General features: G+C 36.4%; 1 protein-coding gene across 6 annotated transcripts in view; it reads left to right on the top strand.

Annotated features, from left to right (window-relative positions):
• BMP2K (BMP2 inducible kinase) overlaps nucleotides 1–27,296 on the top strand; it is a 114,529-nt gene that overhangs the window by 64,704 nt on the left and 22,529 nt on the right. For 5 of the 6 annotated variants that reach the window (XM_074273487.1, XM_074273485.1, XM_074273491.1 and 2 more), the window contains 5 exons: nucleotides 14,563–14,723; nucleotides 16,653–16,834; nucleotides 22,658–22,750; nucleotides 23,595–23,779; nucleotides 25,996–26,150. In XM_074273487.1, the coding sequence (XP_074129588.1) occupies nucleotides 14,563–14,723; nucleotides 16,653–16,834; nucleotides 22,658–22,750; nucleotides 23,595–23,779; nucleotides 25,996–26,150 (776 nt within the window). The remainder of the gene's footprint in view (nucleotides 1–14,562; nucleotides 14,724–16,652; nucleotides 16,835–22,657; nucleotides 22,751–23,594; nucleotides 23,780–25,995; nucleotides 26,151–27,296) is intronic. The other variant, XM_074273486.1, reaches the window with a different exon arrangement.

Here is a 27,296-nt window from a genome sequence, read left to right as displayed (position 1 = left end):
CTAACAGTCCTGTAAGATTAAATTTTTCCCCATGGAAAAGATGAGAAATATGAGGATGAGAGAAGGCCAGTACCATGTGCCAAGAACTGGGTTAAGCTCTGGCCATAAAAAGAAAAGATCATACCCAAAAAAAAAAGAAGAAGAAGAAGAAAGTATGTGACAGATTATAGAGATTCATTGTCTGGCTGCCTTCCTTTCCCTTGGTGTTTCTAGGTTTTATCAGGTAATGTTTCCATTTGTTTCTTGTATTAGGTCCTTTCTTTGTGTTCCTCTGGTTGTTAGAATAATGCAAGCTGGCAGTCCAGATATTCAAGTTTGGGAGACTTGTATTCAAATTCATCTCTTTCACTGACTAGCTGGGGGTTGTGGCAAATGTACTTAATTTCTCTGGATCTCCTTTGCCATATCTGTAAATTTTAGAATGATAATGTCTGTCCTACATCAGTTATTCTGAGAAGCTCTCAAAGTAAAATATTTTTTTAAATTTTTTTTAAGAATTTAAAATAACTTAAATTTATTAATTGAATTACTTAAATTTCAGCTATTTCCATTTTGTTTCAAGTAAATTTCCCTATTTTTCCTCTGTGTAAAACCTCTACTATAAGTATTCTGCTTACTATCTCTATTAGTCCTTTATTTCTTCACCTGTTATAGTCTTCTTTTAATTTTTGTCAAAATTATATACATTAATTTTGTTTAAATTAATTTTAGGCCCAGTTCAAATCTGTATCTTGCATGAAAATTTTCCTAAGTCAGGTGAAGAAATATTTTCATCCCCTTAACTTTCTAACATATACTGTGTGTAAATATGTACACGTACACACACACACACAGACACACAAGTTTGGGATTGATTGTGCCTTACACTCATAGCACCTAACATAGTACATAATTCTGTGTAAACATTTGATTATTGATAATGCTTAAAATCAACTAAGTGGCAATATGCATAAGATTTTTTATGTGAAAGGTTACATTAGATTTGAAAACAAATTATATATAAAGCTAGTATTATAGACATTTTTGTTACTAGGGTTCTATGATTCTTTTTTCAATCTTTAATTTTTGCAAGAGAACATTGTAATTGAGTTCCCTCTTGTGGTGTTGTCAGATATTAAGTAAGGATTGAGAGGTCAGACATTTTGCTTTAAGCCAAATGTAATAACTGTTTCTGAAAAGAAATGTTTATTCCAAAGCTTCTAGCCTACATATCATTCCAACCATTTTGCTACACATTTAGGAGCATGAAAATAGCAAAGAATGAAGGCTTAGGACTAACTTGCATCAGAAGTATTATTATTATTTTTTTTTAACTTTGTTGTTGAAGATGAACAAAAGTTATAAGGGAAAGATTTTGTGATTCATTTTGATGCAATGCTGACATTTTATGTTTCAGTCAATCCAGGATTGAATCTTTCCTCTATTTATTCCTCGAATTTGTGGACTTCAGAGCTGATTTTAAACTGTGATTATGACCAGTTCAGGACATTCTCTCATCTTTAGGTAAAAGACAAAATTGAAAAAAAGACAGTATTAGTAATTGAGGTGTTTAGGATCAAGATAAAATTTGGCACTGAACCTTGAAGGGAATTATCAATTTTAAGAGGCTGAGGTGAAGAGGGAGTCATATGTTGAAGATAGCTTATCCAAAAGCACAGAGATAGGTAATGAGGTCTAAGGTTACAGGACCACTGGCCAGGATGTCAGGAGTAAAGAATAAATTAAGGGGAACCATATTGTGTATGATAGGTGCAAGATGTCATTTCCCAACTTAACATCTTCAAGTACAAGTACAAAGAGAAAGCATTTATTTAGTTCCTGCAGGGAGAGACCCAAGGCAGGCACACCTGATATGTTGACCAATGGTCACCAATGTTTTCTGCTTCTTGGGGACCACATCACTTCCTGTAGCTTCCTGTCACTGACTTGGGGTCTGACCTTTAGAGACCTAGGCCCAGAGATTATGTGGCTTCCTGCACCCCATGGTACAAGGCCTGATCTTCTGACTCTGGGAATAGGGATCATGTGACTTAGGCCTAGTCTCATAAACTGAGAAAACTTCATCTAATCAATTCCATTCAGTCCCCCCCCCCCCTCTTTTTCATCAGTTTCAGAATTTCTCACCCCAATCCTGATATATATTTCTTCTACTAGGGCATCTCTGTAACCTGGGTCTTCAGGCTGGTCCCTCTTCAGTACTAACTGTAATCCATCCTCTACCATTTAGAAACAATACCTACCCATCAGTGAAAGCTTTCAGGAACCACTTTAGCTACTTCTGAACTCTGCTAAATCTTGAACTCCTCTAATGATTAAGTGCATAAGCAAGTGAAGTGCGTAACAGATATTGCTGCGTAAAGCAATGAGCAAGAATCAGAGACCCCCACTTCTACCAACTCCCACTATCTGCCTTGGAAACCCTGTCATCATGGAACACATCTGGCAGCCATAGAACTCTAGCACTGTGTAGGCCCAGGCCCTCAGGGCCATTGTCACGGCCTTCTCATCTCAAGCAGTCCAGACCCAGATTCATTTGGGACAAAGGGACAAAAGTCTCATCTTCTGGAGCTACTTCAAGGATTATATAGCTGGCTCTGCCTAATGGGGTCTAGATTGAAGAGAGGAGACAAGTAACTTGTAGGCGTGGCGTTTATGGGGGCTTGTCCGGAATCTGTGGCTTCCCAGAGAGATGGCTGGGATTCTGATTCAAGGCAGGCACAAGGGTTTTCTCTGATCATCCTTGAGAGATGAGACTTTCAGCCGCCCTCTCTGAGAAGTATGGGCCTAAGAGAGACACTCATACAAACAGAAATACAAGTCTCTAAAGATGAAAAAAATCCAGGTAAGAGTGAGCCAGGTAACTTATTCATGCATAATTCACAAGGGCAGTGGCTGAGAATGTGTCCTTGAGCTGCATGCGCCCTGGGATCGTCAAGCCTTGGATGATCCAGTTTAAGGGGGGAGTCAGGAAGGAAGTTCTGTTAAAGCCACAGGACTGCAGTGCTCTGCAGATGGCTTTGGAAGCTAGGTAACTGTAATGTGCTGTTGTCTTCAGAAGCTGCTGATCGCTCTCTGGGAGGAGATCTGCTGTGTCAACTCAAATCTCGGACAGATTCTTCTTCCTGTAGAGAGCCGATTTCCCTTCCTGCAGAGAGCAGTCTCAAGTCTGGTCCAGAAACAACTCCCTTTTTCCTCCAGAGCTGCCCTCTTTATCCTCCCAGAGAATGGGCATGGGATAATGCAAGGGCTTCTGGGAAGAATTACTTCAACCAATGAACTTGCTTCTCCTAAGCATGCAAGCTTTTCCCCAGGAAAGGCTGGAACTAGAGAATTGTCAAGTACCAATTTAGCACTTAGTAAGAACCTAATATCTCATTATCTCATTAGCACTTAGTAAGAACCTAACAGGTAACTACTTCTGAGCTTGATTGGCTGAGTCACCTTGGGGTCGACTTTATGTATACAGGGGGTCAGGCTGTGAGACTGGATGCTCTAGAGAGAGGGAGCAGTCCAATTCAAATCTTCAGAGCAAAAAAAGAAAAAAGTGCACTTGATGGGATATACCTGTTGTGTGTGGGGAAGGAATGGGTCTCTTCCATGTAAGTTTTGTCTATGTTTGTGTCTTTATGCAGAATATCTTTGTCATTTCTGATCTGTGAGCTATTATTTGTTAAAAAGAGAAAATCTATGCAGGTAATGATTGGTCATTTTAAGATTCCAAAATGCTTAGAATAAAGCAAATGTAATGAGAATGTTAAATTGGGTCCTCGTAGAGGATAGTGCATATAGTAAAGAGAGTGTCTTTCTTCTCCTTCCCTCATTCCCTGACTTCAGCAGGGAAATGTGAGGCCAAAGGGAGAGAAAGAAACTTGCTCAATCAGTTTAGTGAAATTTGTTATTTGAGATATGATAGCAAAAGCAGTTTTATATTATTGTTTATTTAAGTGAAAATATAGGTTATTAAAACAAAGTTCCCATAGCTTACCTTAGGGAAGGTCATGTTTGTATCCTCCTAATTAGATGGTATGTTACTTTCTAAAGTGTATATTGGGTAATTTGTAAAATTATGAGTTATGTCTTAAAATTTTGTTAGCTCTGCTGGATATATGTATAAATTTTATGAAATGTGGTCCAAAGATATTTAATTATGAATCTTAAAAGTTTAGAAAGTTAACAAAAAAGGGTGATTTAATAACAAGAAAGATTGATTTGCAAAAGCAATTAATAGTTAGAATGAAGCATCTAGTTAGAAGGGTTATTGATTTGGGAGCATGTTAGAGAAAGGTAGAGAAGTATGTTGGAGGAGGAGAGAATATATTGGAATCAGGAGGGGGGAGAGAGAGAAAGTTGGGATGAGTTACGGGAAAGAGATGGTGTGAGAGCAAAAAAGGAGAAAGAGAGGAAAATGACATGTTGGGAATAGGGGGAAAAGAGAAGCATAGCATGTTGGAAAAGGGGAGAAGAATTAGGTTGCACAGAAAGGAGCAAGCTCCTAGTGGAACTTGCCATTTGCCAGGAGAAAAGATGTACCCCATGAGGTTGGTGCATGTCTTTGGCTGGCGCACTGGATCCTGGGGGACTTGGCACCCTAAAAAGGTTAGCTGTGAGAAGTGGGGGTCCAGAAGCATGGTAAAGTTGGCAGGGCTGCCAAGTCACGTGGGCGAAGGGTAAGAGATCTTTGTCGGGACAATCTAATATCCCCCTCCCCAACTAAGTGTGGTATGGCTGCTTTTTAACAAACTGCAGTTATTTGGAGTTCCCCTCCCTCTTGCTGGCTGAAACATTAATTGCTTATGTTTAAAGGAACAGCCTACATTTGCATGGTATTAATAACTGAATGTTCTATTTTTATTTTTCAAGTCTATAGTTGCTCTGAGAGGTTTGTTAGAATCGCAAGTTTTCTGAAAGCGATTTATTTCTACTAAGGTGTCCATTTGTCTTCAGCAAATTATTTAATGTTTATCCAAGTGCATGATGGCCTCCTTGATTAATGAATATAACACATGTGATCTATAGTTTTTTTGAAGTACCTAGAGCAGTTTTAACCTGATTTGATAAAATTGATAGGGCTAGATCCAAAAAAGTTTATAGGGACTCCTCAATTAGAGGAAGTTGACAACATTTTTTTTTAAGAATGAAAAAATATTAATTCTGATAAGGTTGTTTTATGTAGAATTAGGATATTCTATATTCTCTATGAGTTTTAATTAATTGAGTCATCTTAAAATTGTTCCCATTATTTAAAAGGATTCTGAAAATAAGTTTTTGTCTTTGTCCCTTTGAACATGTTTCTGTTATGGACAACATGCAATTTAGAATTTTTCTATATATTGGGCGTTTTAAAAGCAAAATGAGTTGTGTAATGAACTTAACCATCTACTGAGATATGAAAAATAAATTATGAATCTCTTACTGTGATCCTTGAGAGCTAGATTTGAAGCTTTGACTAATGAGAATTGTTATTGGAGATAAAATCTCTTGGGACTACAGCTGATATTTATTTGTAGTTTAAAATTCAGGACTGTGCTTGTCAAGCCAGTGATCCACCATCTGAAAGGAATATGCCACAAGGTACTCAGAAGAAATTGTTATAGGCAGGAATTAGTATCGGGAATGAATTAGGAGGATGATCTTGGTCTCTGCTTAAGGTAGGATCCTTCTGACTCAATTTCCCAGTAGTGTTTTTTTGGATAAGAACCCCCCTGATTATTCCTGAGTCTGGCTTAAGGTGGAATTGTCAAAAACTAGGACAGTTACCTGAAGTAAAATTGCATTAAGGATGCTTTATCCTGTATGTGCTCTGGGGTCAAGATCTGAAGGACCAGTTTTGATGCTATTTAAATCATGTCCCTGATTTTTCCTCTTATGCAAATTTTTGTAACTGAAGCAAGTGGAAGATATGAGGCACAATACAAGTATATAGATGATATTTTGATTTGTAGCCCAGACCGGGAGGATTCTGGGGTTGCTGTTATAAAATCTTGAACTCTTTTGTTTCCTGGAACTAGAGTTTTTGTCTGAAGCCCTACTTTGCCTAAGTATTTGGGGCCACTGCCACTTTCCCTTTGGCTTAGTAGGAGAAGAAGCAATCCTAGCATCCCCTGATCAAGCCAAGGTTTTTAGGACCCTGAAGGCTAAACTAATTTGCCAGCGTTGTATGTTGAAGGAAGGAGGGGCTAGATCTTAGGGGTCTCTAGAACCTTGTCCTAGACCCCTTGCTTCTCAAAGATCTATACTGACTTCAAATGTGTTTTGCATGTTTTGAATGATCATGGGGGCTATATGGAAAGAAAAGGGATTTTTGACAGTCAGTTAATTCCCCATTAAATATGAAGAGGAAACAATTACTGCTAGCTGTCCATGGACCTAGAGAGATTTCTGTTGTTTGCTAAAGAAAAGAGACTTCACTTCAGGTGAAGGGAAACAGGCTAGCTGCCCGTTTGCCCCTGACCATGGATGGCACTTTTAATTTCCCAATTCCTGACTCCTGCATTCCCTCATATAGTTCCCAGGCAAATAAATTCTGAAAGGACTGTTAAAAAGGCCTGCACATGTGCCTCTTGCAGGGGCTTCAAACTGCTTTAGGTTTTGTTAACATCTGTTCTAATGGGCAAAAGCCTTACCTTGTAAGGTTCTAGGCTTTCTCCTAGGGGAGATCATACTCATTGAACGGCACAATGTTCCACCCATTGCCCCTACTCCTTTGAGGAAACAAAAGCAGGAATTTGGGAAAACATTCCTTAGTATCTATCCTAGGAAAAGCTGTTTGGACAAGAGGCATTTATGATAGCCTGCCTCATCTCCCCCCTCCAGTCTTCTTCTGGGTGGGGTTCCTGATTACTGTCCCTAGTAACCTCTCTATTAATTCCACTTTTGTTTATTCTTTCTCTTTTGCTCATATTTAGAATTATACATGTTTTTAGTGTACTTGTGAGAGTTGCTTCTTTCAGACTCTGAATCATGAAATTCCAACCACTTGGTCAACCTGAAGTCACCTGGTGCCTGATTCTAACATTCAGCACCCGATATTACTGCTGCTGCCTACAAGTCAGTTGTCTCCCCCCTTCAGTCCAGACCCCATTAGGCAGAGCCAGCTATATAATCCTTGAAGTAGCTCCAGAAGATGAGACCTTCTTCCCTTTGTTGCATATAAATTTGGGTCTGGACTGCTTGAGGTGGGAAGTATGTGACAATGGCCCTGAGGCCCCAGGCCTTCACAATGCTGGAGTTTTTTGTTTTTGTTTTTGTTTTTTTTTTAATAGTTTTTATTTGCCAGATATATGCATGGGTAATTTTACAACATTGACAATTGCTAAACCTTTTGTTCTAATTTTTCCCCTTCTTCCCTCCCCGCCCATGGCAGGTTGACAATGTTAAAGTATAAATTAAATACAATATATGTATACATGTCCCAACAGTTGTTTTGCTGTACAAAAAGAATTGGATTTTGAAATAGTCTAATTAGCCTGTGAAGGAAATCCATAATGCAGGTAGAAAAAAATAGAGGGATTCGGAATTCATGTAGTTGTACATAATCATCTCCCAGAGTTCTTTCACTGGGTGCAGCTGGTTCAGTTCATTACTGCTCTATTGGAACTGATTTGGTTCATCTTATTGTTGAAGAGGGCCACGTCCATCAGAATTGATCATCATATAGTATTGTTATTGAAGTATATAATGATCTCCTGGTCCTCTCATTTCACTCAGCATCAGGTCATATGAGTCTCTCCAGACCTTTCTGAAATCATTCTGTTGGTCATTTTTTACAGAACAATAATATTCCATAATATTCATATACCACAATTTATTCAGCCATTCTCCAATTGATGGGCTTCCACTTAGTTTCCAGTTTCTGGCCACTACAAAGAGGGCTGCCACAAACATTCTTGCATATAGAGGTCCCTTTCCCTTCTTTAAGATCTCTTTGGGATACAAGCCTAATAGTAACACTGCTGGGTCAAAGAGTATGCACAGTTTGATAAGTTTTTGAGCATAGTTCCAAATTGCTTTCCAGAATGGCTGGATGTATTCACAATTCCACCAACAATGTATCAGTGTCCCTGTTTTCCCACATCCCCTCCAACATTCTGCATTATCTTTCCCTGTCATTCTAGCCAATCTGACAGGTGTATAGTGGTATCTCAGAGTGGTCTTAATTTGCATTTCTCTGATTAATAATGACTTGGAGCATCTTTTCATATGGCTAGAAATAGTTTCAATTTCTTTATCTGAGAATTGTCTGTTCATATCCTTTGACTATTTATCAATTGGAGAATGGTTTGATTTCTTATAAATTAGAGTCAATTCTCTATATATTTTGGAAATGAGGCCTTTATCAGAATCTTTTACTGTAAAAATGTTTTTCCAGTTTGTTTCCCTTCTGATCTTATCTGCATTAGTTTTGTTTGTACAAATTAGCCCCAATGTTATATAAACTATTTGAAAAAATAGGGGATGAAGGAGTCCTACCAAACTCCTTTTATGACACAGACATGGTACTGATACCTAAACCAGGTAGATCGAAAACTGAGAAAGAAAACTATAGACCAATCTCCTTAATGAATATTGATGTTAAAATCTTAAATAAGATATTAGCAAAAAGACTTCAGAAAATCATCCCCAGGATAATACACTATGATCAAGGAGGATTTATACCAGGAATGCAGGGCTGGTTTAATATTAGGAAAACTATTAGTATAATTGAACATATTAATAATCAGATATGGTCATCTTAATAGATGCAGAAAAAACATTTGATAAAATCCAATATCCATTCCTACTAAAAACGCTTGAGAGTATAGGAATAAATGGACTATTCCTTAGAATATCAAGAGCATATATTTACGACCATCAGTAAGCATAATATGTAATAGAGATAAACTGGAACCTTTCCCAGTAAGATCAGGAGTGAAACAAGGTTGCCCACTATCACTATTACTATTTAATATTGTATTAGAAACGCTAGCCTCTGCAATAAGAGTCTAGAAAGAGATTAAAGGAATAAGAGTAGGTAATGAGGAAATCAAACTGCCACTCTTTGCAGATGATATGGTATATTTAGAAAACCTCAGAGATTCTAATAAAAAGTTATTAGAAATAATTCATAACTTTAGCAAAGTTGCTAGATACAAAATAAGTCCACATAAATCCTCAGCATTTTTATACATCACCAACAAAATGCAACAGCAAGAAATACAAAGAGAAATTCCATTCCAAACAAATGTTGAAAGTATAAAATATTTGGGAATCCATTTACCAAAGAAAAGTCAGGAATTATATGAGCAAAATTACAAGGTACTTGCCACAAAAATAAAGTCAGATTTAAATAATTGGAAAGACATTCAGTGCTTTTGGATAGGCTGAGCGAATATAATAAAGATGACAATACTCCCCAAACTAATCTATTTATTTAGTGCTATACCTATCAGACTCCCAAGAAACTATTTTAATGACCTAGAAAAAATAACAACAAAGTTCATATGGAAGAATAAAAGGTCGAGAATTTCAAGGGAACTAATGAAAAGCAAGTCAGATGAAGGTGGTCTAGGTGTACCTGATCTAAAGCTATATTATATAGCAGCAGTCACCAAAACCATTTGGTATTGGCTAAGAAATAGACCAGTTGATCAGTGGAACAGATTAGGTACAAAGGACAAAAACGGGTACAACTATAGCAATCTAGTGTTCGACAAACCCAAAGATACCAACATTTGGGATAAGAATTCATTATTTGAAAAAAACTGTTGGGAAAACTGGAAATTAGTATGGCAGAAATTAGATATGGATCCACACTTAACACCATATACCAAGATAAGATCAAAATGGGTCCATGATTAGGCATAAAGAATGAGATCATAAATAGAGAAACAGAAAATAGTCTACCTCTCAGACCTGTGGAGGAGGAAGGAATTTATGACCAGAGGAGAACTAGAGATCATTATCGATCACAAAATAGAAGATTTTGATTACATCAAACTAAAAAGTTTCTGTATAAACAATACTAATGCAAACAAGATTAGAAGGGAAGTAACAAATTGGGAAAATATTTTTTACAGTTAAAGGTTCTGATAAGGGTCTCATTTCCAAAATATATAGAGAACTGACCCTAATTTATAAGAAATCAAACCATTCTCCAATTGATAAATGGTCAAAGGATATGAACAGACAATTCTCAAATGATGAAATTGAAATTATATCCACTCATATGAAAGAGTGTTCCAAATCACTACTGATCAGAGAAATGCAAATTAAGACAACTCTGAGATACCACTACACACCTGTCAGATTGGGCTAAGATGACAGGAACAAATAATGATGAATGTTGGAGGGGATGTGAGAAAACTGGGACACTGATGCATTGTTGGTGGAGTTGTGAAAGAATCCGGCCATTCTGGAGAGCAATTTGGAACTATGCCCCAAAAGTTATCAAACTGTGCATCACCCTTTGATCCAGCAGTGCTGCTATTGGGCTTATATCCCAAAGAAATATTAAAGAAGGAAAAGGGACCTGTATGTGCCAAAATGTTTGTGGCAGCTCTTTTTGTAGTGGCTAAAAACTGGAAGATGAATGGATGTCCATCAATTGGAGAATGGTTGGGTAAATTATGATATATGAATGTTATGGAATATTATTGCTCTGTAAGAAATGAGCCGCAGGATGAATTCAGAAAGGTTTGGAAAGACTTACATTAACTGATGCTGAGTGAAATGAACAGAATCAGAAGATCGCTGTACACTTCAACAACAATACTGTGTGAAGATGTATTCTGATGGAAGTGAAATCTTCAACATAAAGAAGATCCAACTCACTTCCAGCTGATCAATGATGGACAGAAACAACTACATCCAGAGAATGAACACTGGGAAGTGAATGTAAATTGTTAGCACTACTGTCTGTCTACCCAGGTTACTCATACCTTCGGAAACCAATACTTAGTGTGCAACAAGAAAATTGGATTTACACACATATATTGTATCTAGGTTATACTGTAACACTTGTAAAATGTATCGGATTGCCTGTCATCAAGGGGAGGGAGTAGAGGGAGGGAGGGGAAAATTTGGAAAAATGAATACAAGGGATAATGTTATAAAAAAAATTACTCATGCATATATACTGTCAAAAAAAATTTATAACCATAAAATTAAATAAATAAATTTAAAAAAAGTTTTGTTTGTACAAAAACTTTTCAATTTGATATAATCAAAGTTTTATTCTTTGTGATCAATAATGATCTCTAGTTCTTCTTTGGATATAAATTCATTCCTCTTCCACAGGTCTGAGAGGTAAACTATCCTTTGTTCCCACAGTGCTGGCGTTCTATGGTGCCAGATGCCAATGTGTTCTGTGATAACAGGGTTTCCAAGGCAGATAGTGGGAATTGGTGGAAGCGAGGTCTCTGATTCCTGCTTATTGCTTTAAGCAACAGTATCTGTTACCCACTTGCTTTTGCACTTTATCATTAGAGGAGTTCAAGTTTTAGCTAAATTCAGGAGTAGCTAAAGTGGTTCCTGAAAGCTTCCACTGATGGATTGGCATTGTTTCTAAATGGTAGAGAGTAGATTACAGTTAGTACTGAAGAGGGACCAGCCTGAAGGCCCAGGTCACAGAGATGCCCTAATGGAAGAAATATATATCAAGATTGGGATGAGAGATCCTGAAACTGATGAAAAAGAGGGGCGACTGAATGGGGTTGATTAGATGAAGTTTTCTCAGTTTATGAGAGTAGGCCTAAGTCACATGATCCCTATTCCCAGAGTCAGAAGATCAGGCCTTGTACCATGTGGTGCAGTAAGTCACATGATCTCTGGGCCTAGGTCTCTAAAGGTCAGACCCCAAGTCAGTGACAGGAAGTTACAGCAAGCAGACAACATTGGTGACCATTGGTCAAGGATGGCTACTTCCTTTTAATCTATCCAAAGAAAAGTCTTGGGTCTTTTGCTGTTTAAATCCTGACAGGCTTCTGACTTGTCAGGTCAAGCACATTTTGGGAGCTGAGATGCTTCCCGAGATGCTAGTTCTCTTCCTGCAAGGACTAAATAAATGCTTTCTCTTTGTAACTAAAGATATCTCTGATTAGTTACTTTGGGATAGGGGATCTAGCACTCATCCTACACAAGCTGCAATAATCCTGGAAGGATCTATGAAAGCCACAATATTGCTAGCTTTAAATGCCAGGCTGAGAAGTTTATATTTTGTTTCAATCCATGTGAGAAGTGATAGGCACCTAAACTGTGGTGGTGCCTGTGGGTGAAAAGGGATGAACACTATACTATGGAAGTCCTACTGAAAAGAATTGACAAATTGATGTAATATTGTGAGCAACAATCAAAGGTGAATCCAAAATTGTATAATTGGTAACTAGAAGGAGAGATCTCTGGAGCCACATGAAAGTAGTGGTCGCAAATGTTTGTGGCAGCCCTTTTTGTAGTGGCTAGAAACTAGAAAATGAATGGATGCCCATCAATTGGAGAATGGTTGGGTAAATTATGGTATATGAAGGTTATGGAATATTATTGTTCTGTAAGAAATGACCAACAGGATGAATACAGAGAGGCTTGGAGAGACTTATATCAACTGATGGTGAGTAAAATGAGCAGAACTAGGATATCATTATAAACTTCAAGAACAATACTATATGAGGATGTGTTCTGATGGAAGTAGATATCTTCAATATAGAGAAGATCTAATTGATCAATGATGGACAGAATCAGCTATACCCAGAGAAGGAACACTGGGAAATGAGTTTGTAAACTCTGTGTTTTTTGTTTTTCTCCCCAGGTTATTTTTATCTTCTGAATCCAATTCTTCCTTTGCAACAACAACAAAATTCAGTTCTGCACATAATATATTGTACCTAGGATATACTGTAACATATTTAATATGTATGGGAATGCCTGCCATCTAGGGGAGGGGGTGGAGGGAACGAGGAGAAAAATTCGGAACAGAAGGGAGTACAAGGGATAATGTTGTAAAAAATTACCTATGCATATGTACTGTCAAAAAATGTTATAATTATAAAATTAATTTTAAAAAAAAGTAGTGGTCGCTTATCTCCACTCTATTATTTTCTTTTTTAAAATCATACCAGTAGTGGATACCAGAGTTGAATGCATGTCTGATTACTCCACGTTTCAATTCACTTTCTGCTGAATTATGGTGTCTCCCAGTGACTGGCTGACTTTTTTATTCCAGTGTTGAATGATTTGAACTTTACTTATTGCCTATAGTTTTCTCCAGAAATGTTCTAATGAACTAAGAATCCCACAAAAAATTACATTTGAACAAAGATATTTATTAGATCATTCTGGCTAGCTGTTGAAAAGATTTGTTTAAAAAAAAAATGTGTGCTTTTGGGAATTTTCAGAACTCTGCTGTCTATTTCAACAAGCATAGTAGAGTACATGTAGATCTTTACCTCCTACACATTCAGAAAAATTCTTTAGGGAATGGTTTCTTGTTTTCTCAATCTAGCTTGGCTAATCTTAGCTAATGTTTTTTCTAAAGCTGTACTTGTACAGTTGTTTCTCATTGAACTGGGAGTTGGGAAAATAATTAAAACCCTAACTCTACTACTCTATAGCTTTATGACCCTGCATAAATAGCTGTTCTCCATGCTTCTTTGTTTCTCTTTTGTAAAATGGGAATAATATTTGCGCAATCTGCAGAAAAAGGAAAATCTGGAACAGGATAGAATTTAGAGAAGATGATCTTTTTATTGAATATACCAAGTTTGACATGCTATTGGCATTTCAAGGTGGAGAGTTCAGAAGAGAAATTAACACTAGGTAGCTCTGAGAAACGTGTCTTGAAAAAATAATTGATTGAAAGAGTATCTTGTTGCTTCAGATAGACTGGTTGATATGAACACATTTCCTTTGCTATTCCTAGCATTAGATTGAAGTGTAATGGATGAATGGAAAAAAAAATTAAGCCTATAATGTTTGCTAAGTCCTATAAAGTGTCAGAGATAGAAATAGAAAAGGCTAGGAACTTTGCCCTCAAGGAATTCTCTCTAATTCTGAGAAATAAAGGAAAATTAAAGTGTAAGGTGAATATAAACATCCCAAGACCCAATATCAAGCAGTTGGCAAGTCCCAGGATAGCTTATGTTGTTTTGTCAGACAACAGGAGATGTAGGGCAGGTGGTAATGCCTAGTCTAGGGTGAAACCATCTTAGGAGAAGGAATAGAGCTGATGACTCGCTTCTCTCTAAGATGCTGATAGGTTTTAGGCTCTGGCTGGGGAGAAATGATGAAAAGAGGCAGAAAGGGGGACCTCTCTGGCAGTGGTGATAATCTTCTTGCTACATGTTCATCCCTCATGAGTTCAAGAGGAAAGTATAGAGAGAAACAAGTCTTTTGATTTCCTCTTTTGCCTATGGTCCTGCCAGTTGGTTTTAAAGATACAATTTTCATTTCCTTTTCAATTACTTGAAACAGGTCTTCCAATTAGTTGACATTTGTGGTTGTTATCTATGTCCTAAGTGGAGTAAATAAATAATAACTTTAGCAATATTCAGACACATTACAATGTGTGAATTGAAATGTATTCTTCTCTTTTAGAATAACGGATACTATTGGACCAACAGAAACCTCAATTGCCCCAAGACAGAGACCAAAGGCTAATTCAAGCACTGCCACTCCTAGTGTACTAGCAATTCAGAGTTCAGCCACACCAGTTAAAGTACCTGTTCCTGGTGAAATTGGTAACCACAGGCTAAAAGGTATGTGATTTTCCCTGTGTGGATGAACAATCAACTTTATACCCCTTTTAGTTAGACATATATAGACATACATTATTGGATTTTATATTTTAAGCAGAAGTGAAGTATACAATTAAAAAAATTGTGCAAGCTTTCTTATCTAATTAGTTTCATTAATATTTTAGGGTAGTGACAAGATAAAGAATAGAGCTGCTGGCCTTGTTCTTTTTTCTGTCCATGTCCAGAGACATGTAAAGATTTCCTAGTGCTATGAGAATCATATTGGTTTCTATATGTTTTCAATAGTAAATTATTTCTTTTTGAAAGAACTTGCTGCAATTATTCATAATCTACATGCTATTCCAATGCATGAAATACTGCCCACTTTGTGGGTAGTCAATGCTGTTTTATAGTAACTTGTGCTAAATAGCATAATGTAACTTTTTTTTTTTTTTAATCCTTCCTTATTTAGGATATTAGATCTTGTGCTACCAAGTAATCTGACAAGTTTGGCTATTATTGAAGTGTCATTTTTCTCAATTAGTATAAATAGTGCCATGCAAGCATTGGCATCTTTCATAGTTCCCTTAGTTGAGTTGCATTGTCATCATCCCAAATTTCTCAGGGCTTTTTATAGCTGGTTGAAGGAAGTGGTAAAGGTATGATAAAGATGACATTGCTGTATATGTTGTACAGTAGCATACTTTACTGTACATTTTTTTTCTGACACTTTGTAACTGAAATAACTTGTTGCTTTTTCAGAAAATATTTCTTATGCAATTATTTGTTCCCATTAAAAATATTAAGCTGTAGTTATATATAAACATTGATATTTTTCTTTTGGGAGGAGTAGATAAAGGGAGACAGTTTAGAAGATCATGATTATTTTGTATCTAATAAAAGGAGACTGTAAAATATTGTGTCCTTTGGTAGTCAGTTTTTAAAACTCCAGTACCTTTATATTTATGAATTTAAAGCCTATCTTCCAAGAAGGAGATAATTATGAGGCAGTACAATGGCAGTTATCAGCTGGCTTTTTATCTGAAACAATTCTTGAGTTTCTGTTGAGATTAATTTAAGAAAAAAAATTTCTAGAAAAGTAATATTTAAGCTTAGTATCTTTTGTTTTCTGTAAACAGAAATTCATATAATTTTATTCTGTTACCAAGACTATATAATGAATTTCAGAACAAGCCTTTTAAAAAATACTTTTGGAGTTGAATTATCTCTAAGAAAGTGTTCCCTCTAATTTATTTTTAAGTGGACTTTAGAAAATATTTCCTCTAGAATTTTTGTATTTTCAAAATTATATTTTAGAAATGATGAGTTGGGGTTTTGTTTTTTTAGTCATAATTTACCTTTGTCTCTGACCCATAAGAAAGATTATAGAGTTGAGAAAGTGAGTCAAGAGGTCTGCCAATAGCAGAAGCTTATGTTCTTGAACAACCTCAGTGACAACCCTATATTTTAGAAGAAGCCAGGATCAAGGTTGTTCAGTTTATATGAAATCTCTCTTTCATTCCTCCCCATTTCAATTTTTTTTATCTATTTTTTAATTTTTTAAAGAAGTTTGCTGGTTGTTTTTGGGATATGGGAAAATCCTCAGAAGCCATTTTGTGATCCAGTAACTTGAGACTCATTTATCTCCAGCCACCAAGAGATACTAACTAGGCATGCAGTTTGACAATGTGTAGGTGTGAAAATTGTTTTAAATATTTACTCAAGAAATTATTGAGTTTGAAGACTTAGCAGAGTCTCTCTATTGATCTGTCCATTAATTGTCAGTCTCAGTTATATGTAAAAGTCGTCTTTAGAAGGAGCTACAATAAATGGGAGTTTAGTAAAAAGTAGATAAGGACAAGAATTCCAACAAATGAGGGGTGGGGGCAAGTTGGACGAGCTATGTAAATTTGAAACTAGTTAACAAATGTCTTTGGAAATATATTTTAGGAACATTGAAACTTGGAAACAGTCAAGAGATGGTGTTGACTCAGGGTCAGCAGCCTCCACAGCAACATAGAGTACTACAGCAATTACAGCAGGGTGATTGGAGATTGCAGCAACTTCATCATATACATCACCCTTACCATTACCAGCAACAACAGTTATTCCAGGATGCATATGTTCAGCAGGTAAAAAAAAAAAAAAAAAAACCTTATCATTTTAGGATTTTCACTTATATTATGAAGTTGGTTTATTTTGTTCAGAATAGTAAAGTGCCTGTCTAGGTTGTTGGTCAATATTTTATACATTTAGTATCTCAGGGAATTGTTTAAACATGCAATATACATTTAATTTGCATTTTTTTGTATTTATTTTTAAAATTTCTGCTATCACATCATTGATGTTAAAACCTGCTTTTCTGGAATAAGAGGCATAATAAAACATTTCTCATCCCTATAAGCCCTCTGACTTTTATTAAAAAATCCTGCTTTATCTTGTTGTTAGTAGAAGCATATCTTAGCAAATGGGAGTATATACGTCTTGTGCAGAGAAAATTAAAGTGGTATGTTCATCAAAGTACTTTGTCATCTTCTGCCTTGCTTAGCAGAACACTCAGATTCCTAGTAAAAATAATATATTATTTTGAAAGAGTTATACAATGAGATGATTGAGGCCAGTTCCAATGATCTTGTGATGAAGAGAGCCATCTACACCCAGAGAGAGGACTCTGGGAACTCAGTGTGGATCATAACATAACATTTTTGTTCTTTTTGTTGTTGTTTGCTTGTATTTTGTTTTCTTTCTCATTTTTTTCCTTTTTTATCTGATTTTTCTTGTGTAGCATGATAATTGTATAAATATGTATACATATATTGGGTTTAACATATTTTTTAAAGATGTTTAACATTTATTAGATTACTTGTCATCTAGGGGAGAGGATGAGAGGGAAGGAAGGAATTTGGAATACAACGTTTTGCAAGGGTCAGTGTTGAAAAATTATCCATGCATGTATTTTGAAAATAAAAAGGCTTTAATCAAAAAAGAAATATTTTAGAATTGCATTTCAATATCTAAAAAAAGAGAGAGTTATAATAATAATCACTATCCAGAATATTTGAGAGCTGTTAGCATCTGTCAGGCTATATATATTAATAGTTCTTTTTCATACTTTCCCATCCTTCTCTCCCCATACTTCCCCCAAAAGTTTCTGACTTGTGTCCATATGAACTGAAAGTGGACAAATAACAAATGGCTCAGGGATCAGGCAGAACATAGTAGCAACAGAAGAAAATGGAATAGTGCTGGGCAGGTGATAATTTTCTCTGATTATTCTACTTTTCAGATGTGTGGCAAAAAAAAAAAAAAGGAGGGAGGGATTTTAATGGCTTTGTACAGTTCTAAGCCTGACTCAGATCTATCTGGTGATTCCAATTTGGAATGAAATAAGAACACTTTATTATTTTTTTTTAAAGGGGGAATTAACTTAACGCCATGGGAAAAGATTTTAGAAAGTCAATGATTTGAGTTTTAGTTCCCAAACTCTTCTAAGTCTCTAGGACGGTTTCATTGACTTACAGGAGAAAACTACTTTAGCCTGCATGAAAGGGACATGACTAGATGTTATTTCTATTAGGTTTTAGGGCTGATACAGGACAATCCTGACCTAGAGATAAGACAAGTCTATCACAGTCAGCATTTGAGGAAGAATATAGTAAGGCTAATGGAGAAGCAAAACCATAAAAACATTAAGTGATATCTCTTCCTAAAGGGATAAATGAGTATAGAGGGAAATAAGGACAAAAAATATCAGGCTATTCCTTTTGTCTTCAGAATTTAGCTCCTAATGCTTTGGTTAATGTTGGGGATAAAAGTTGGGAAGATGGAATTTGTGGATTAGGAATAATTCACAATAAAATCAGTGATGATGATCAAGAACAGTACTAGTAAAGGCCAAGGTACAGACTATGACATTTTCAGCATAATCCCTAATTCTTATCATGATGCAAGGTCATAATGTAGTTGAAAGGTTTTAACTCACTTAAATACTCTCTCCTCTGAGACCTGAGATGCTATCAAGGCTCTCATAATCTACTACCACTCATTTTCCCCTGGTCTAGCAGCCAAAATTTCCCTCTCCTCTGACCCTTATTAGGATGGTGGTGTTGATATTAAATCTTTTCCCCTTTAGAAGCTTCTGCTGAGGAATCCTTTCTGTGGAGGCTGGGTAAAGATTCCCTCTCAATTTTATTCAGAGACTTAGGATTGTCATCAAGTAGATGAAGGAATTCCCTTCCTACAGGTAAATTAAAATTCCTTAGCATGGTGTTCTTATACCCACACCTCCCCCCACAACGCCCCCCCATTTTCTCCCCCCAAAGGGGAAACTATCTTTTTAATGAAGACCTGACATGTTTTTGTGGGAGTATTAGAACCTGAATATCTAAGCAATTCTTTATAGCTGTTATCTATCTTTTTTTTTAAGCTTCTTTTAGATTCTAGATATCTTAAACCAAAGCTTCTCAAATTGTGGGTTGAGACCCCATGTGGACTCATGAAATTGAACATGAGAGCTGTGAAAAATTTGAAAACGGTAAAAGACTTCTGAACATAATGACCAAAATCTAGTAGAAAGTCAGACATATAATGTTTCTGGCAGTGCTTCTCCATTTTGCATTGAATGACTTCACTGCAGCTTTGGTTTTGAACACTTTGCATTCTGTGTGTACCTATGCTCCCAGAAACACCTAGGCTTGTATTTGAGAGGGGATTATATAAAAATTCGTCAGATGGAAAGAGGTTTCTAGTGGGAAATGTTTAAGGAGCCTTATTCTAGATCATAGGACCTCGGAAGTTATTTATCTTTTGTACAGAAGTTGTATTCTGGGCAGGTTTGAGAGGTCTTGAGGATTGAAAAAAATGTTTAGTCTACTCATGTGACCTGGAAAGTCCCTCTAGTAACCTTAGTCTTAATGTATTCCCTCTAAGATTGTCCCTCCCTTCCAGCATACTAGTTAATATCTAACAAAAAAATTTGCCCTCTAAGATTGTCCCTTAAGATAGGACAATATCCTATGTATTTTATCTTGCATAGCTGTTTGCATATTGTCTCTCTCCCCCCTCTGCCCCCCCCCCTTAGACTTTGAACTTCTTAAGAGCAGGAACTGTTTGTTTCTTGCCTTTCTTTATCTTCCCAACACCTAATATGTAGTAGGCACTTGTTTTTTGACTGATTTCCCCTCCATCCTAAATGCCAAGTGTTTTAGCCTTGAGCCCTACACATCATAGGGAAGCAGGGAATCATTTGCCTTTCATTCAGTGCTTACTCTCTTCAGCAAATCAGCTTGGGGCAGTTGGCATGTTTGTCCATATCTTTGATTTGGGGAAATTCCCTGAGACCTTGGGGAAGTTCAGAAACTGCTGATATTTTCTATTCAAGGTTTCAACCTAAGTCCTAAAGTTTGGAAGTAGAAAAGTAGCCATCTTGTCTAGCCTCTACACAAAAGGTGGCTATCCAGCCACTTAATGGCTCCAAGTGGGAAACATACCACTTTTCAAAGTATCTTTGGACAGTAATAACTGTGTGGAAGTTTTTTCTGTTTTCTAGCCTCTTTGAAACTCCCTCCATTGCACCTGGGTCTAACCTGTGGGGTCAAAACTAAAAATTTCGGTTTCTTTTCAGTCTGTTCTCATAGGACATGAATGCAAGGCTATTCAGTATCCTCCTCTCTAGATACTCTCTAACTTATCAGCATTTTTCTTAGCATGGTTCTGTGACTGAACATAATACTGCAGATGTAGTCTAATAAGGATAGAGAATGAGGATACTGTCTCATCTCCGCTCCGAGAAACTTTGCCTCTCTGCAGCCCAAGATTGCATTAGCTTTTTTTTGACCAGCATATCACACTGTCGACACATTTTGAGCTCATATAGTCTTTCCATTACAATCCCCGGATCCATTTTAAAATCGTTTTTATCTGTGCCTCGCCCCATTGTATTCTTGGGAAGTTGCTTTATTTATTTATTTTGTACCCAACTGCAAATTTTACCTTTATACCTAGTAAAATCATCTTATTCAGTGTAGCCTATTGTCCTAACCTGTAAGGATATCCTTTTGGATCCCCACTCCCATATCTTGTGTAAACTACTATTCACAGCTTAGTGTCATTTAATGGACATAGCAACTCTTTCTCTATCCATTTCATTGTTAAAATTACTCAGCAGAACATGACCAAATATTGATCCTTGAATTCTTTGACAGGAGACTGTCTTCTATTTTAGCCATCCCGCCAAGCTATCTCTTTCTAATTGTAGGGCCATTTGGCAGGTTTTAAGTATCAAATATAGAGTCTTAAATAGTGCAACACTTTTCTTGGACAATCCTCAAATGACAGTCTTTAGGGAGGATCTAAGTCTACCACAGCTGATGGGCCTTAAGATAATCATTTCCAAATACAAAGTTAAATAAATTTAACAAAAGCTTTTTTGAATTTTTAATATCTTCTTGGCATAATTCTTAGATTCCCAAAGTACAATTATATCTTAAAGTTGCTACATGCCTGTGGTCAGTTTTCTTCCTAATCTCACTAATTCATTAGTCTCATGCTTTCCCTCCTATTGAGATTTGTGGTGTGTAGTAAGAAGCATCTTGCTAGAGAGTGCAAGGTTTCTGTGTCAGTACATCTCATCTCCCTAGGGTCTCCTTCCTTCCAGCATACCAGTTAATATCTAACAAAAAGTTTGCCTAGCACTGGCATGGAAAGAATTTTCAGCAAGTATGCAGCATTGATTCATTTTGGCTCAGGCTCACTTCATCTGCATTAACCATGGGAATACACCTTGTCATAAACTTGTATCAGATTTGAGGAATGTTTTACTGTTTCTGCACTGGTCTTTCTGTATTTAGTTGAGCAGGAAACTAAGGCAATGAATTAACCCTTAGTATCCTGAACTAATTAAATATCAGAGACAATTAAATTATTAGGAAAATCTAGATTAATGTACAACACCTTAGTAGGTGTTGCTCTTATCAAAGATCTGGCTTTAATAGAAAGAAGGTAGTCATGATATTGTTTTTGTCCCCTATCAACAAAAATGTTCAATTCATTCTTAATGCATTCATTATTGCTAATGTTTTGGTAGTGTTAAATATACTTAAGAAATGTAATTTTGTAGCATGAGAGCTCCCCTGATAGAAAGCATGGAGTTAGATTTGGGAGAGATTTTAGAAATCCCATTATATAAATATAAAATAACATCCTTGTTTTATAGATGGAAGAAATTTAGGCTCCTAGAGATTGAATGATTTATCAACACAAGTGACAAATCCAGGCTTTCTAAGTTCTAGCCCTCTGCTATTCTGTTACTCTCAGATGTACTCTATGATATTGTGCTGTGGGACAGCCTTATGAAAGTTTTAGGACCAGTCTTGAATTTAAAAGAGTAGCATTCAACCTCTGGCACATGCTGACTGTCACTCTGGCCAAGCCATATACTCTCTTAGACAGTTGCCTAGTTCCCTCCAGACTATATTTTAAGCTTATATATTAAAGTATAGGTTGCAGAGAAGGTAGTTATTTGTGTTAGTAGAATAAGTTCTCTTCAGTGATAGTTCACTAAATCACAGATCTGATACTTTTTAAAGTGTGTATGTACATGTTTCTCCTGATAGAATGTTGGGCTTCAGGTCAGAAAGACTTCAGTTCAAATCCTGTTTCAGACACTAGCAGTGTGATCCTGGACAAGTCACTTTACCTCTCTGTCTCAGTTTTCTCATCTGCAAAGGGAATAATAATAGCTTCTACATTTTAGGGTTGTTGAAGGCCAACTAAGAACATGTATATTATCCTCTGTCCTTAAGGTTGTATAAATGCTAGCTATTATTATTTTGTTTTTGTATTTTCAGCTTCTAGTATAGTACCTGACAAGATGCTTTTAATATATTTGTTGATGGATTAATTTGGAGACATTGATCAGTTGCCTATTTTTGCTTGTGTTTTCACTCTGATATCAGCAGGCAATGCAGCAGCAGCAAATAGTCCAACAACAATTTTTAATGCATTCAGTGTATCAACAGCAATCTTCTGTATCCCAATACCCTGCAATGGTAAGTGTTGTATGGTTCCTAGAATATTCTTTGTTGACATGATAAATTAAGTGTATATAGTTTTTGAAAGATGTAGAACAAGAGCTTATAATTCACCATATTTGTATATGTATATGTGTGTGTGTCCACACGTGTGTGAGCATTTGGGTTTAAGTGACTTGCCTACAGTCATACAGCTAGGAAGTGTTAAGTATTTGAGACTGGATTTAAAATCAAGTTCTCCTGACTCCAGGAAGGTTGCTCTATCCACTGCACTATCTAGCAGCCCCCTGACCATAACATTTTATAAAAAATTAAGGGTAATTATTTGGCAAGGATGCTTTTCCCCAAACAACAAAAAACAATTTAAAAAGAAAAAAAAATACATTTCCCTAAATTTGATTTAATTTTTTGAACTTGACACATGAATTTGTATATGAGGTAACCAGTAAGTTGAGTATAATTTCACTTTTCTTATAGCAAAGGACCACATTTTTATTTGTTTCCTATTCACATGCTGTTTTGAAGAAATTCTGAAATCCTTTGGTACAAACACAAATGAAAATGTCTTTGTTTCAGAGAATAATTTTATGTTTTCCAATTTTACTGTTTGACTCACTTATATTGAATGACCCCAGGCTTGGCAGCACTTATGACTGACGTTTTTCCCTGAATTCCTTCAAAAATAAACTTTCACCAAATACAACTAATGAGGGTTCTGAACTCCTGGGTTAATAAGTGTGTGGCATTTATCCTATGAACATAGAAAGTAGTAATAGAAGAATATCATATTGCTAAGACTTCCGCAAGGCTTTTTTAACAGCTTGGGCATTGGCGTATTTATGATAGCATTTCCTTCTTTCAGATGCAGCAATATCAACAGACTTTCTTACAGCAGCAAATGCTTGCACAGCAGCGGCAGCCACAGCAACAACATTCACCTGAGTATCTTACCTCCCCTCAAGAGTTCTCACCAGTTTTAGTTTCCTGCCCATCATCCCTTCCTTCCCAGGTTGGAGCCATAATAGACTCTTCTTACAGTGCCAATAGGCAAGTATTTTTCTAATATAAAGTTTATTTGAATATAACCTTAAAATATTACTCCTATTGTGTAGTACAAGGCAATTTCTAGAGGGTGCTTATCTCATATAACTTTTCTTTTTCTCACTTTTTTAATCCTCCTTGTTTCTTAAGTCTGCTGCCAGTAATGAGTGGTACTTGTAAATAAGGATTAACTATCTGTCACCACCTTGGCATTCAAGACTAAATAAGTGACTCTGTACTAATGCAGACTTTTTGACTATATAGACACTTTGAGGACTTGTTATAGAAAATGGAATACAAGCAAAAAAAAAAAACCCATCTTAAACAAGCTACCACCAAAAATTCCACTTGTTAAAAACATGCTTGTTTTTCCATCTTAACTTATAGGTTATCCATTTAATTGAACCTTGTTTATTCCTTAATCTAATTTTTCAAGGTAAGTTTATTTTGAATCCTTTGTCTCATTGTTTATATTTACCCATGCTGATTTGGTGTTGAATATTAAACTTAAAAAGGCTTTTCCTGCTGTCATCCAACTCTTTGCTTTTAATATTTTCTCAAAAGTTTCTCAGTCCAGGTCTTATTCACACATATGTATATGTTTATCTGCATATTTTACACTATTGAAAAAAATAACATAGTTATTGTTAGTATCTACAAGTTTTAGGTTAATGGCTATGGGGAGAAAAAGTTGCTCTAGTGAATTGCTGGCAATTCAGTAAACACATGCTACATTCTCTGCACATTTATTCTATGGACACGATGGTGATACATTGATAAAGACAAAGCTGCTCTTACCCTCAAGGAGTTTCCATTTAGAGGGGGGGTAGAAGATGGCCCTTAAAGCAGCTATAGGAATGACAGTGGACCACCGGGTCATTGAGGCCCAGGAATCTGACTCTGAATCCCACTTATCATGTTAACTTGCTGGGTACAGTGCTAATGGCCATGTGCCTCTCAACCACAGTTTCAATCGTAGAAAGATCAATCAACTTAGCTGAACCAGTTAATCAGAATTGTAAACTGAATGTCTTGGATCATTATTGGTTCTTGGGTCAGTTTGCAGGGATAAAGGCAGGTGATAACTTCACCGAAATTTCTTGTCATTGCCTGAAATAATCAGTCACATATCTGGATCTTGATGTGCAAGACTGAATCCAGCCCTGAACTTAGTGATGGGAGAGTTCTAGCTGAGACCCAGAGGGAGAAGAGAGAGCGGGAAAGCTCCCCCACTCTCTCTTTTCCTCCCTCTTCCCCCATCCTCTGCCTTCTTCATTTTGTCTTTCCCCTCCTCTCTATTTCCTCCTCTCACAAAGAGCTTGTAGAAATGCAGGTTTGTTTGTTTTTTTAAATAAATATTTTATCCTTTGACAACTTTGGGAGACAAGGAGTCTTTATTTCCCCCATTTTATGAGAAAACTGTACCAGGTAGAAGCTGAAGGACTTACCCAGGCTCATAGAGCTAATAAATGACTGCAGTAGAATATGAACTCCGGTCTTCTTGACTCCAGGTCCAGTGCTCTATCCATTGTACCCCTTAGCTGAAAAAATTTATTATTGAAGAGCCCAGAGTACTTTTGTTTATGTAAGTTATATCTATTAATATTTACTGTACTAGTAATAATATGAAAATAGTTTTGACTATATAAACACTTTGAGGACTTGGTATAGAGTTAAATTCTCAGCAGTCTTTTTATCTTTGTACAGATATATACCTAGGGATTCTTGCGTTATTTCAAGGTTTAGGGAGGAAACAGAGAGCTTTTGATTCTGGTATGAATCCCTCAGGTCTCAAATGCAGCCTGGTCCAGCTGGGAACATATCGTACTAGTGGACCCACGAAATGGAAGTGACAGCAGTGGGACCTTCCCGGGGCCAGATCAAAGGTGAAGGGCAGGGAAGAATACATTCTTCATCTCCACAGAATTGGTCTTCTGAGAAGGAGAGAGAGAACTCTCCCTTCTACTGCTCAATGCTTCATGATTGGGCTGTATGTAGCCTTACACTGTTAGCCCAACTTCTGGAAGAAAGTTGGGTATTCTCTAAAATATCCATATATTTATGACTTGGGGCAAAATCCTACTGGTTCTGTGTCACACGTGGTTCTGGCTATATATCTCTTTTAAACTTTAACCTTTAAATGATAGGAGGATGTATATTTCAAATGAAGATGTATCTTCAAACTTTTAATTTTCCCTTCCTCTTGCTTAATTGATCTGTAGGGCAGTTCCTGATGCAGAGGTAGCTGCTACTTTTTCAAATCAAAACCTCAATAACCCCCCTGACATGTCGGGCTGGAATCCATTTGGAGAGGACAATTTCTCTAAGCTAACAGAGGAGGAGCTCTTGGACAGAGAGTTTGACCTTCTGAGATCAAGTAAGGGATGCTTGAAGGCTTATTTGGCTTCCCAATAAAGGAGCCTCTGGTTGGTCTCTGTGGTCTTGGGAATGTGTGAAAAGTTCTTTTGGAGCATTTGAGGGCAGTCTTAGGTCTACCTTCTCTCCTTTGTGTCCATTATCCAAGTGTGTTGTGTCTAAAAACTAACCACTTGATATCTATTTCAGGTAGCAGAAAATCACCTTGCTCTTTTAATTCTGAAGACTATACATTATTGTTGTTAAAATGAGACTCTCAGTATGAAAACAATGTTCAAATATAACTACCAGGACACAAATTAGTTGCTTGCTTTATTAGTGATTTACTGCCCTCTTTTATTGTACATCCAAATAGGCAATTCTGTGGGGGAGCAGGAGGGAGGGAAAGTTCTGAAATGCCCTTTGAAAATGCCTGAAAGAAAATATGGTCTACTACATTATGTTAATGTTTTGTAATGTCCTTTTGATGAGTGGCTACTTGTAAGGGCTGTTTTATTGTTCTGACATGGCAATAGCTAAATAAACTCCTTTCTTCTTCAAGTCAGATTATCTCAATGTTTTTACTTATAATTATTTCTATATTTCTAAATCCTGATGCATTATTTTAGACTTTATCACATATGTATCTTTATACATGTATATATATGTACACATAATCTTATAGTCAAGTTTTATGGGGAGGGGAGTAGAGAAGGACATATATGGAAGGAGAGTATTAAAAAGCTGAGTCTGAATAGATGACAAAGGAGACACAATATTTTTTCCATGGGTTCTTTTTTTTTTTTTTTTTTTTGGACATCTTTCTAACAAAAAGATTGGATTATAGTCTCTAGTTTTTAATTTTTTTTTAATTTTTATTTTTTTTGGAGTCTCACAGCATAATTCCCGGTGAAGCTGTTTCCTACATTACATTGGATAGTTGAACCAAAAATTGCTAGACTAAATGATCATCTTAAACAGTTTGAGATTAAAATGTTTGTTGTATCATATTTTCTGGTTACTTGATTAAAAACAATGAAATGATTGCAAAATCAATTGAGAAAATGAGTTCTATGCAGCAAAACAAAAATTTCAAAACTACTATGGCAAAACCAGCATCATGCAACATTTTGAATTCTTGTGTTTTAAAAAAAAAAAATGTTAAGCA

Source organism: Sminthopsis crassicaudata, chromosome 6 (genome assembly GCF_048593235.1).
Source record: "Sminthopsis crassicaudata isolate SCR6 chromosome 6, ASM4859323v1, whole genome shotgun sequence".
Classification (NCBI taxonomy): Eukaryota; Metazoa; Chordata; class Mammalia; order Dasyuromorphia; family Dasyuridae; genus Sminthopsis; species Sminthopsis crassicaudata.
Note: the sequence above shows the minus strand (reverse complement) of the source record. Positions and strands in the feature narration are given on the sequence as shown.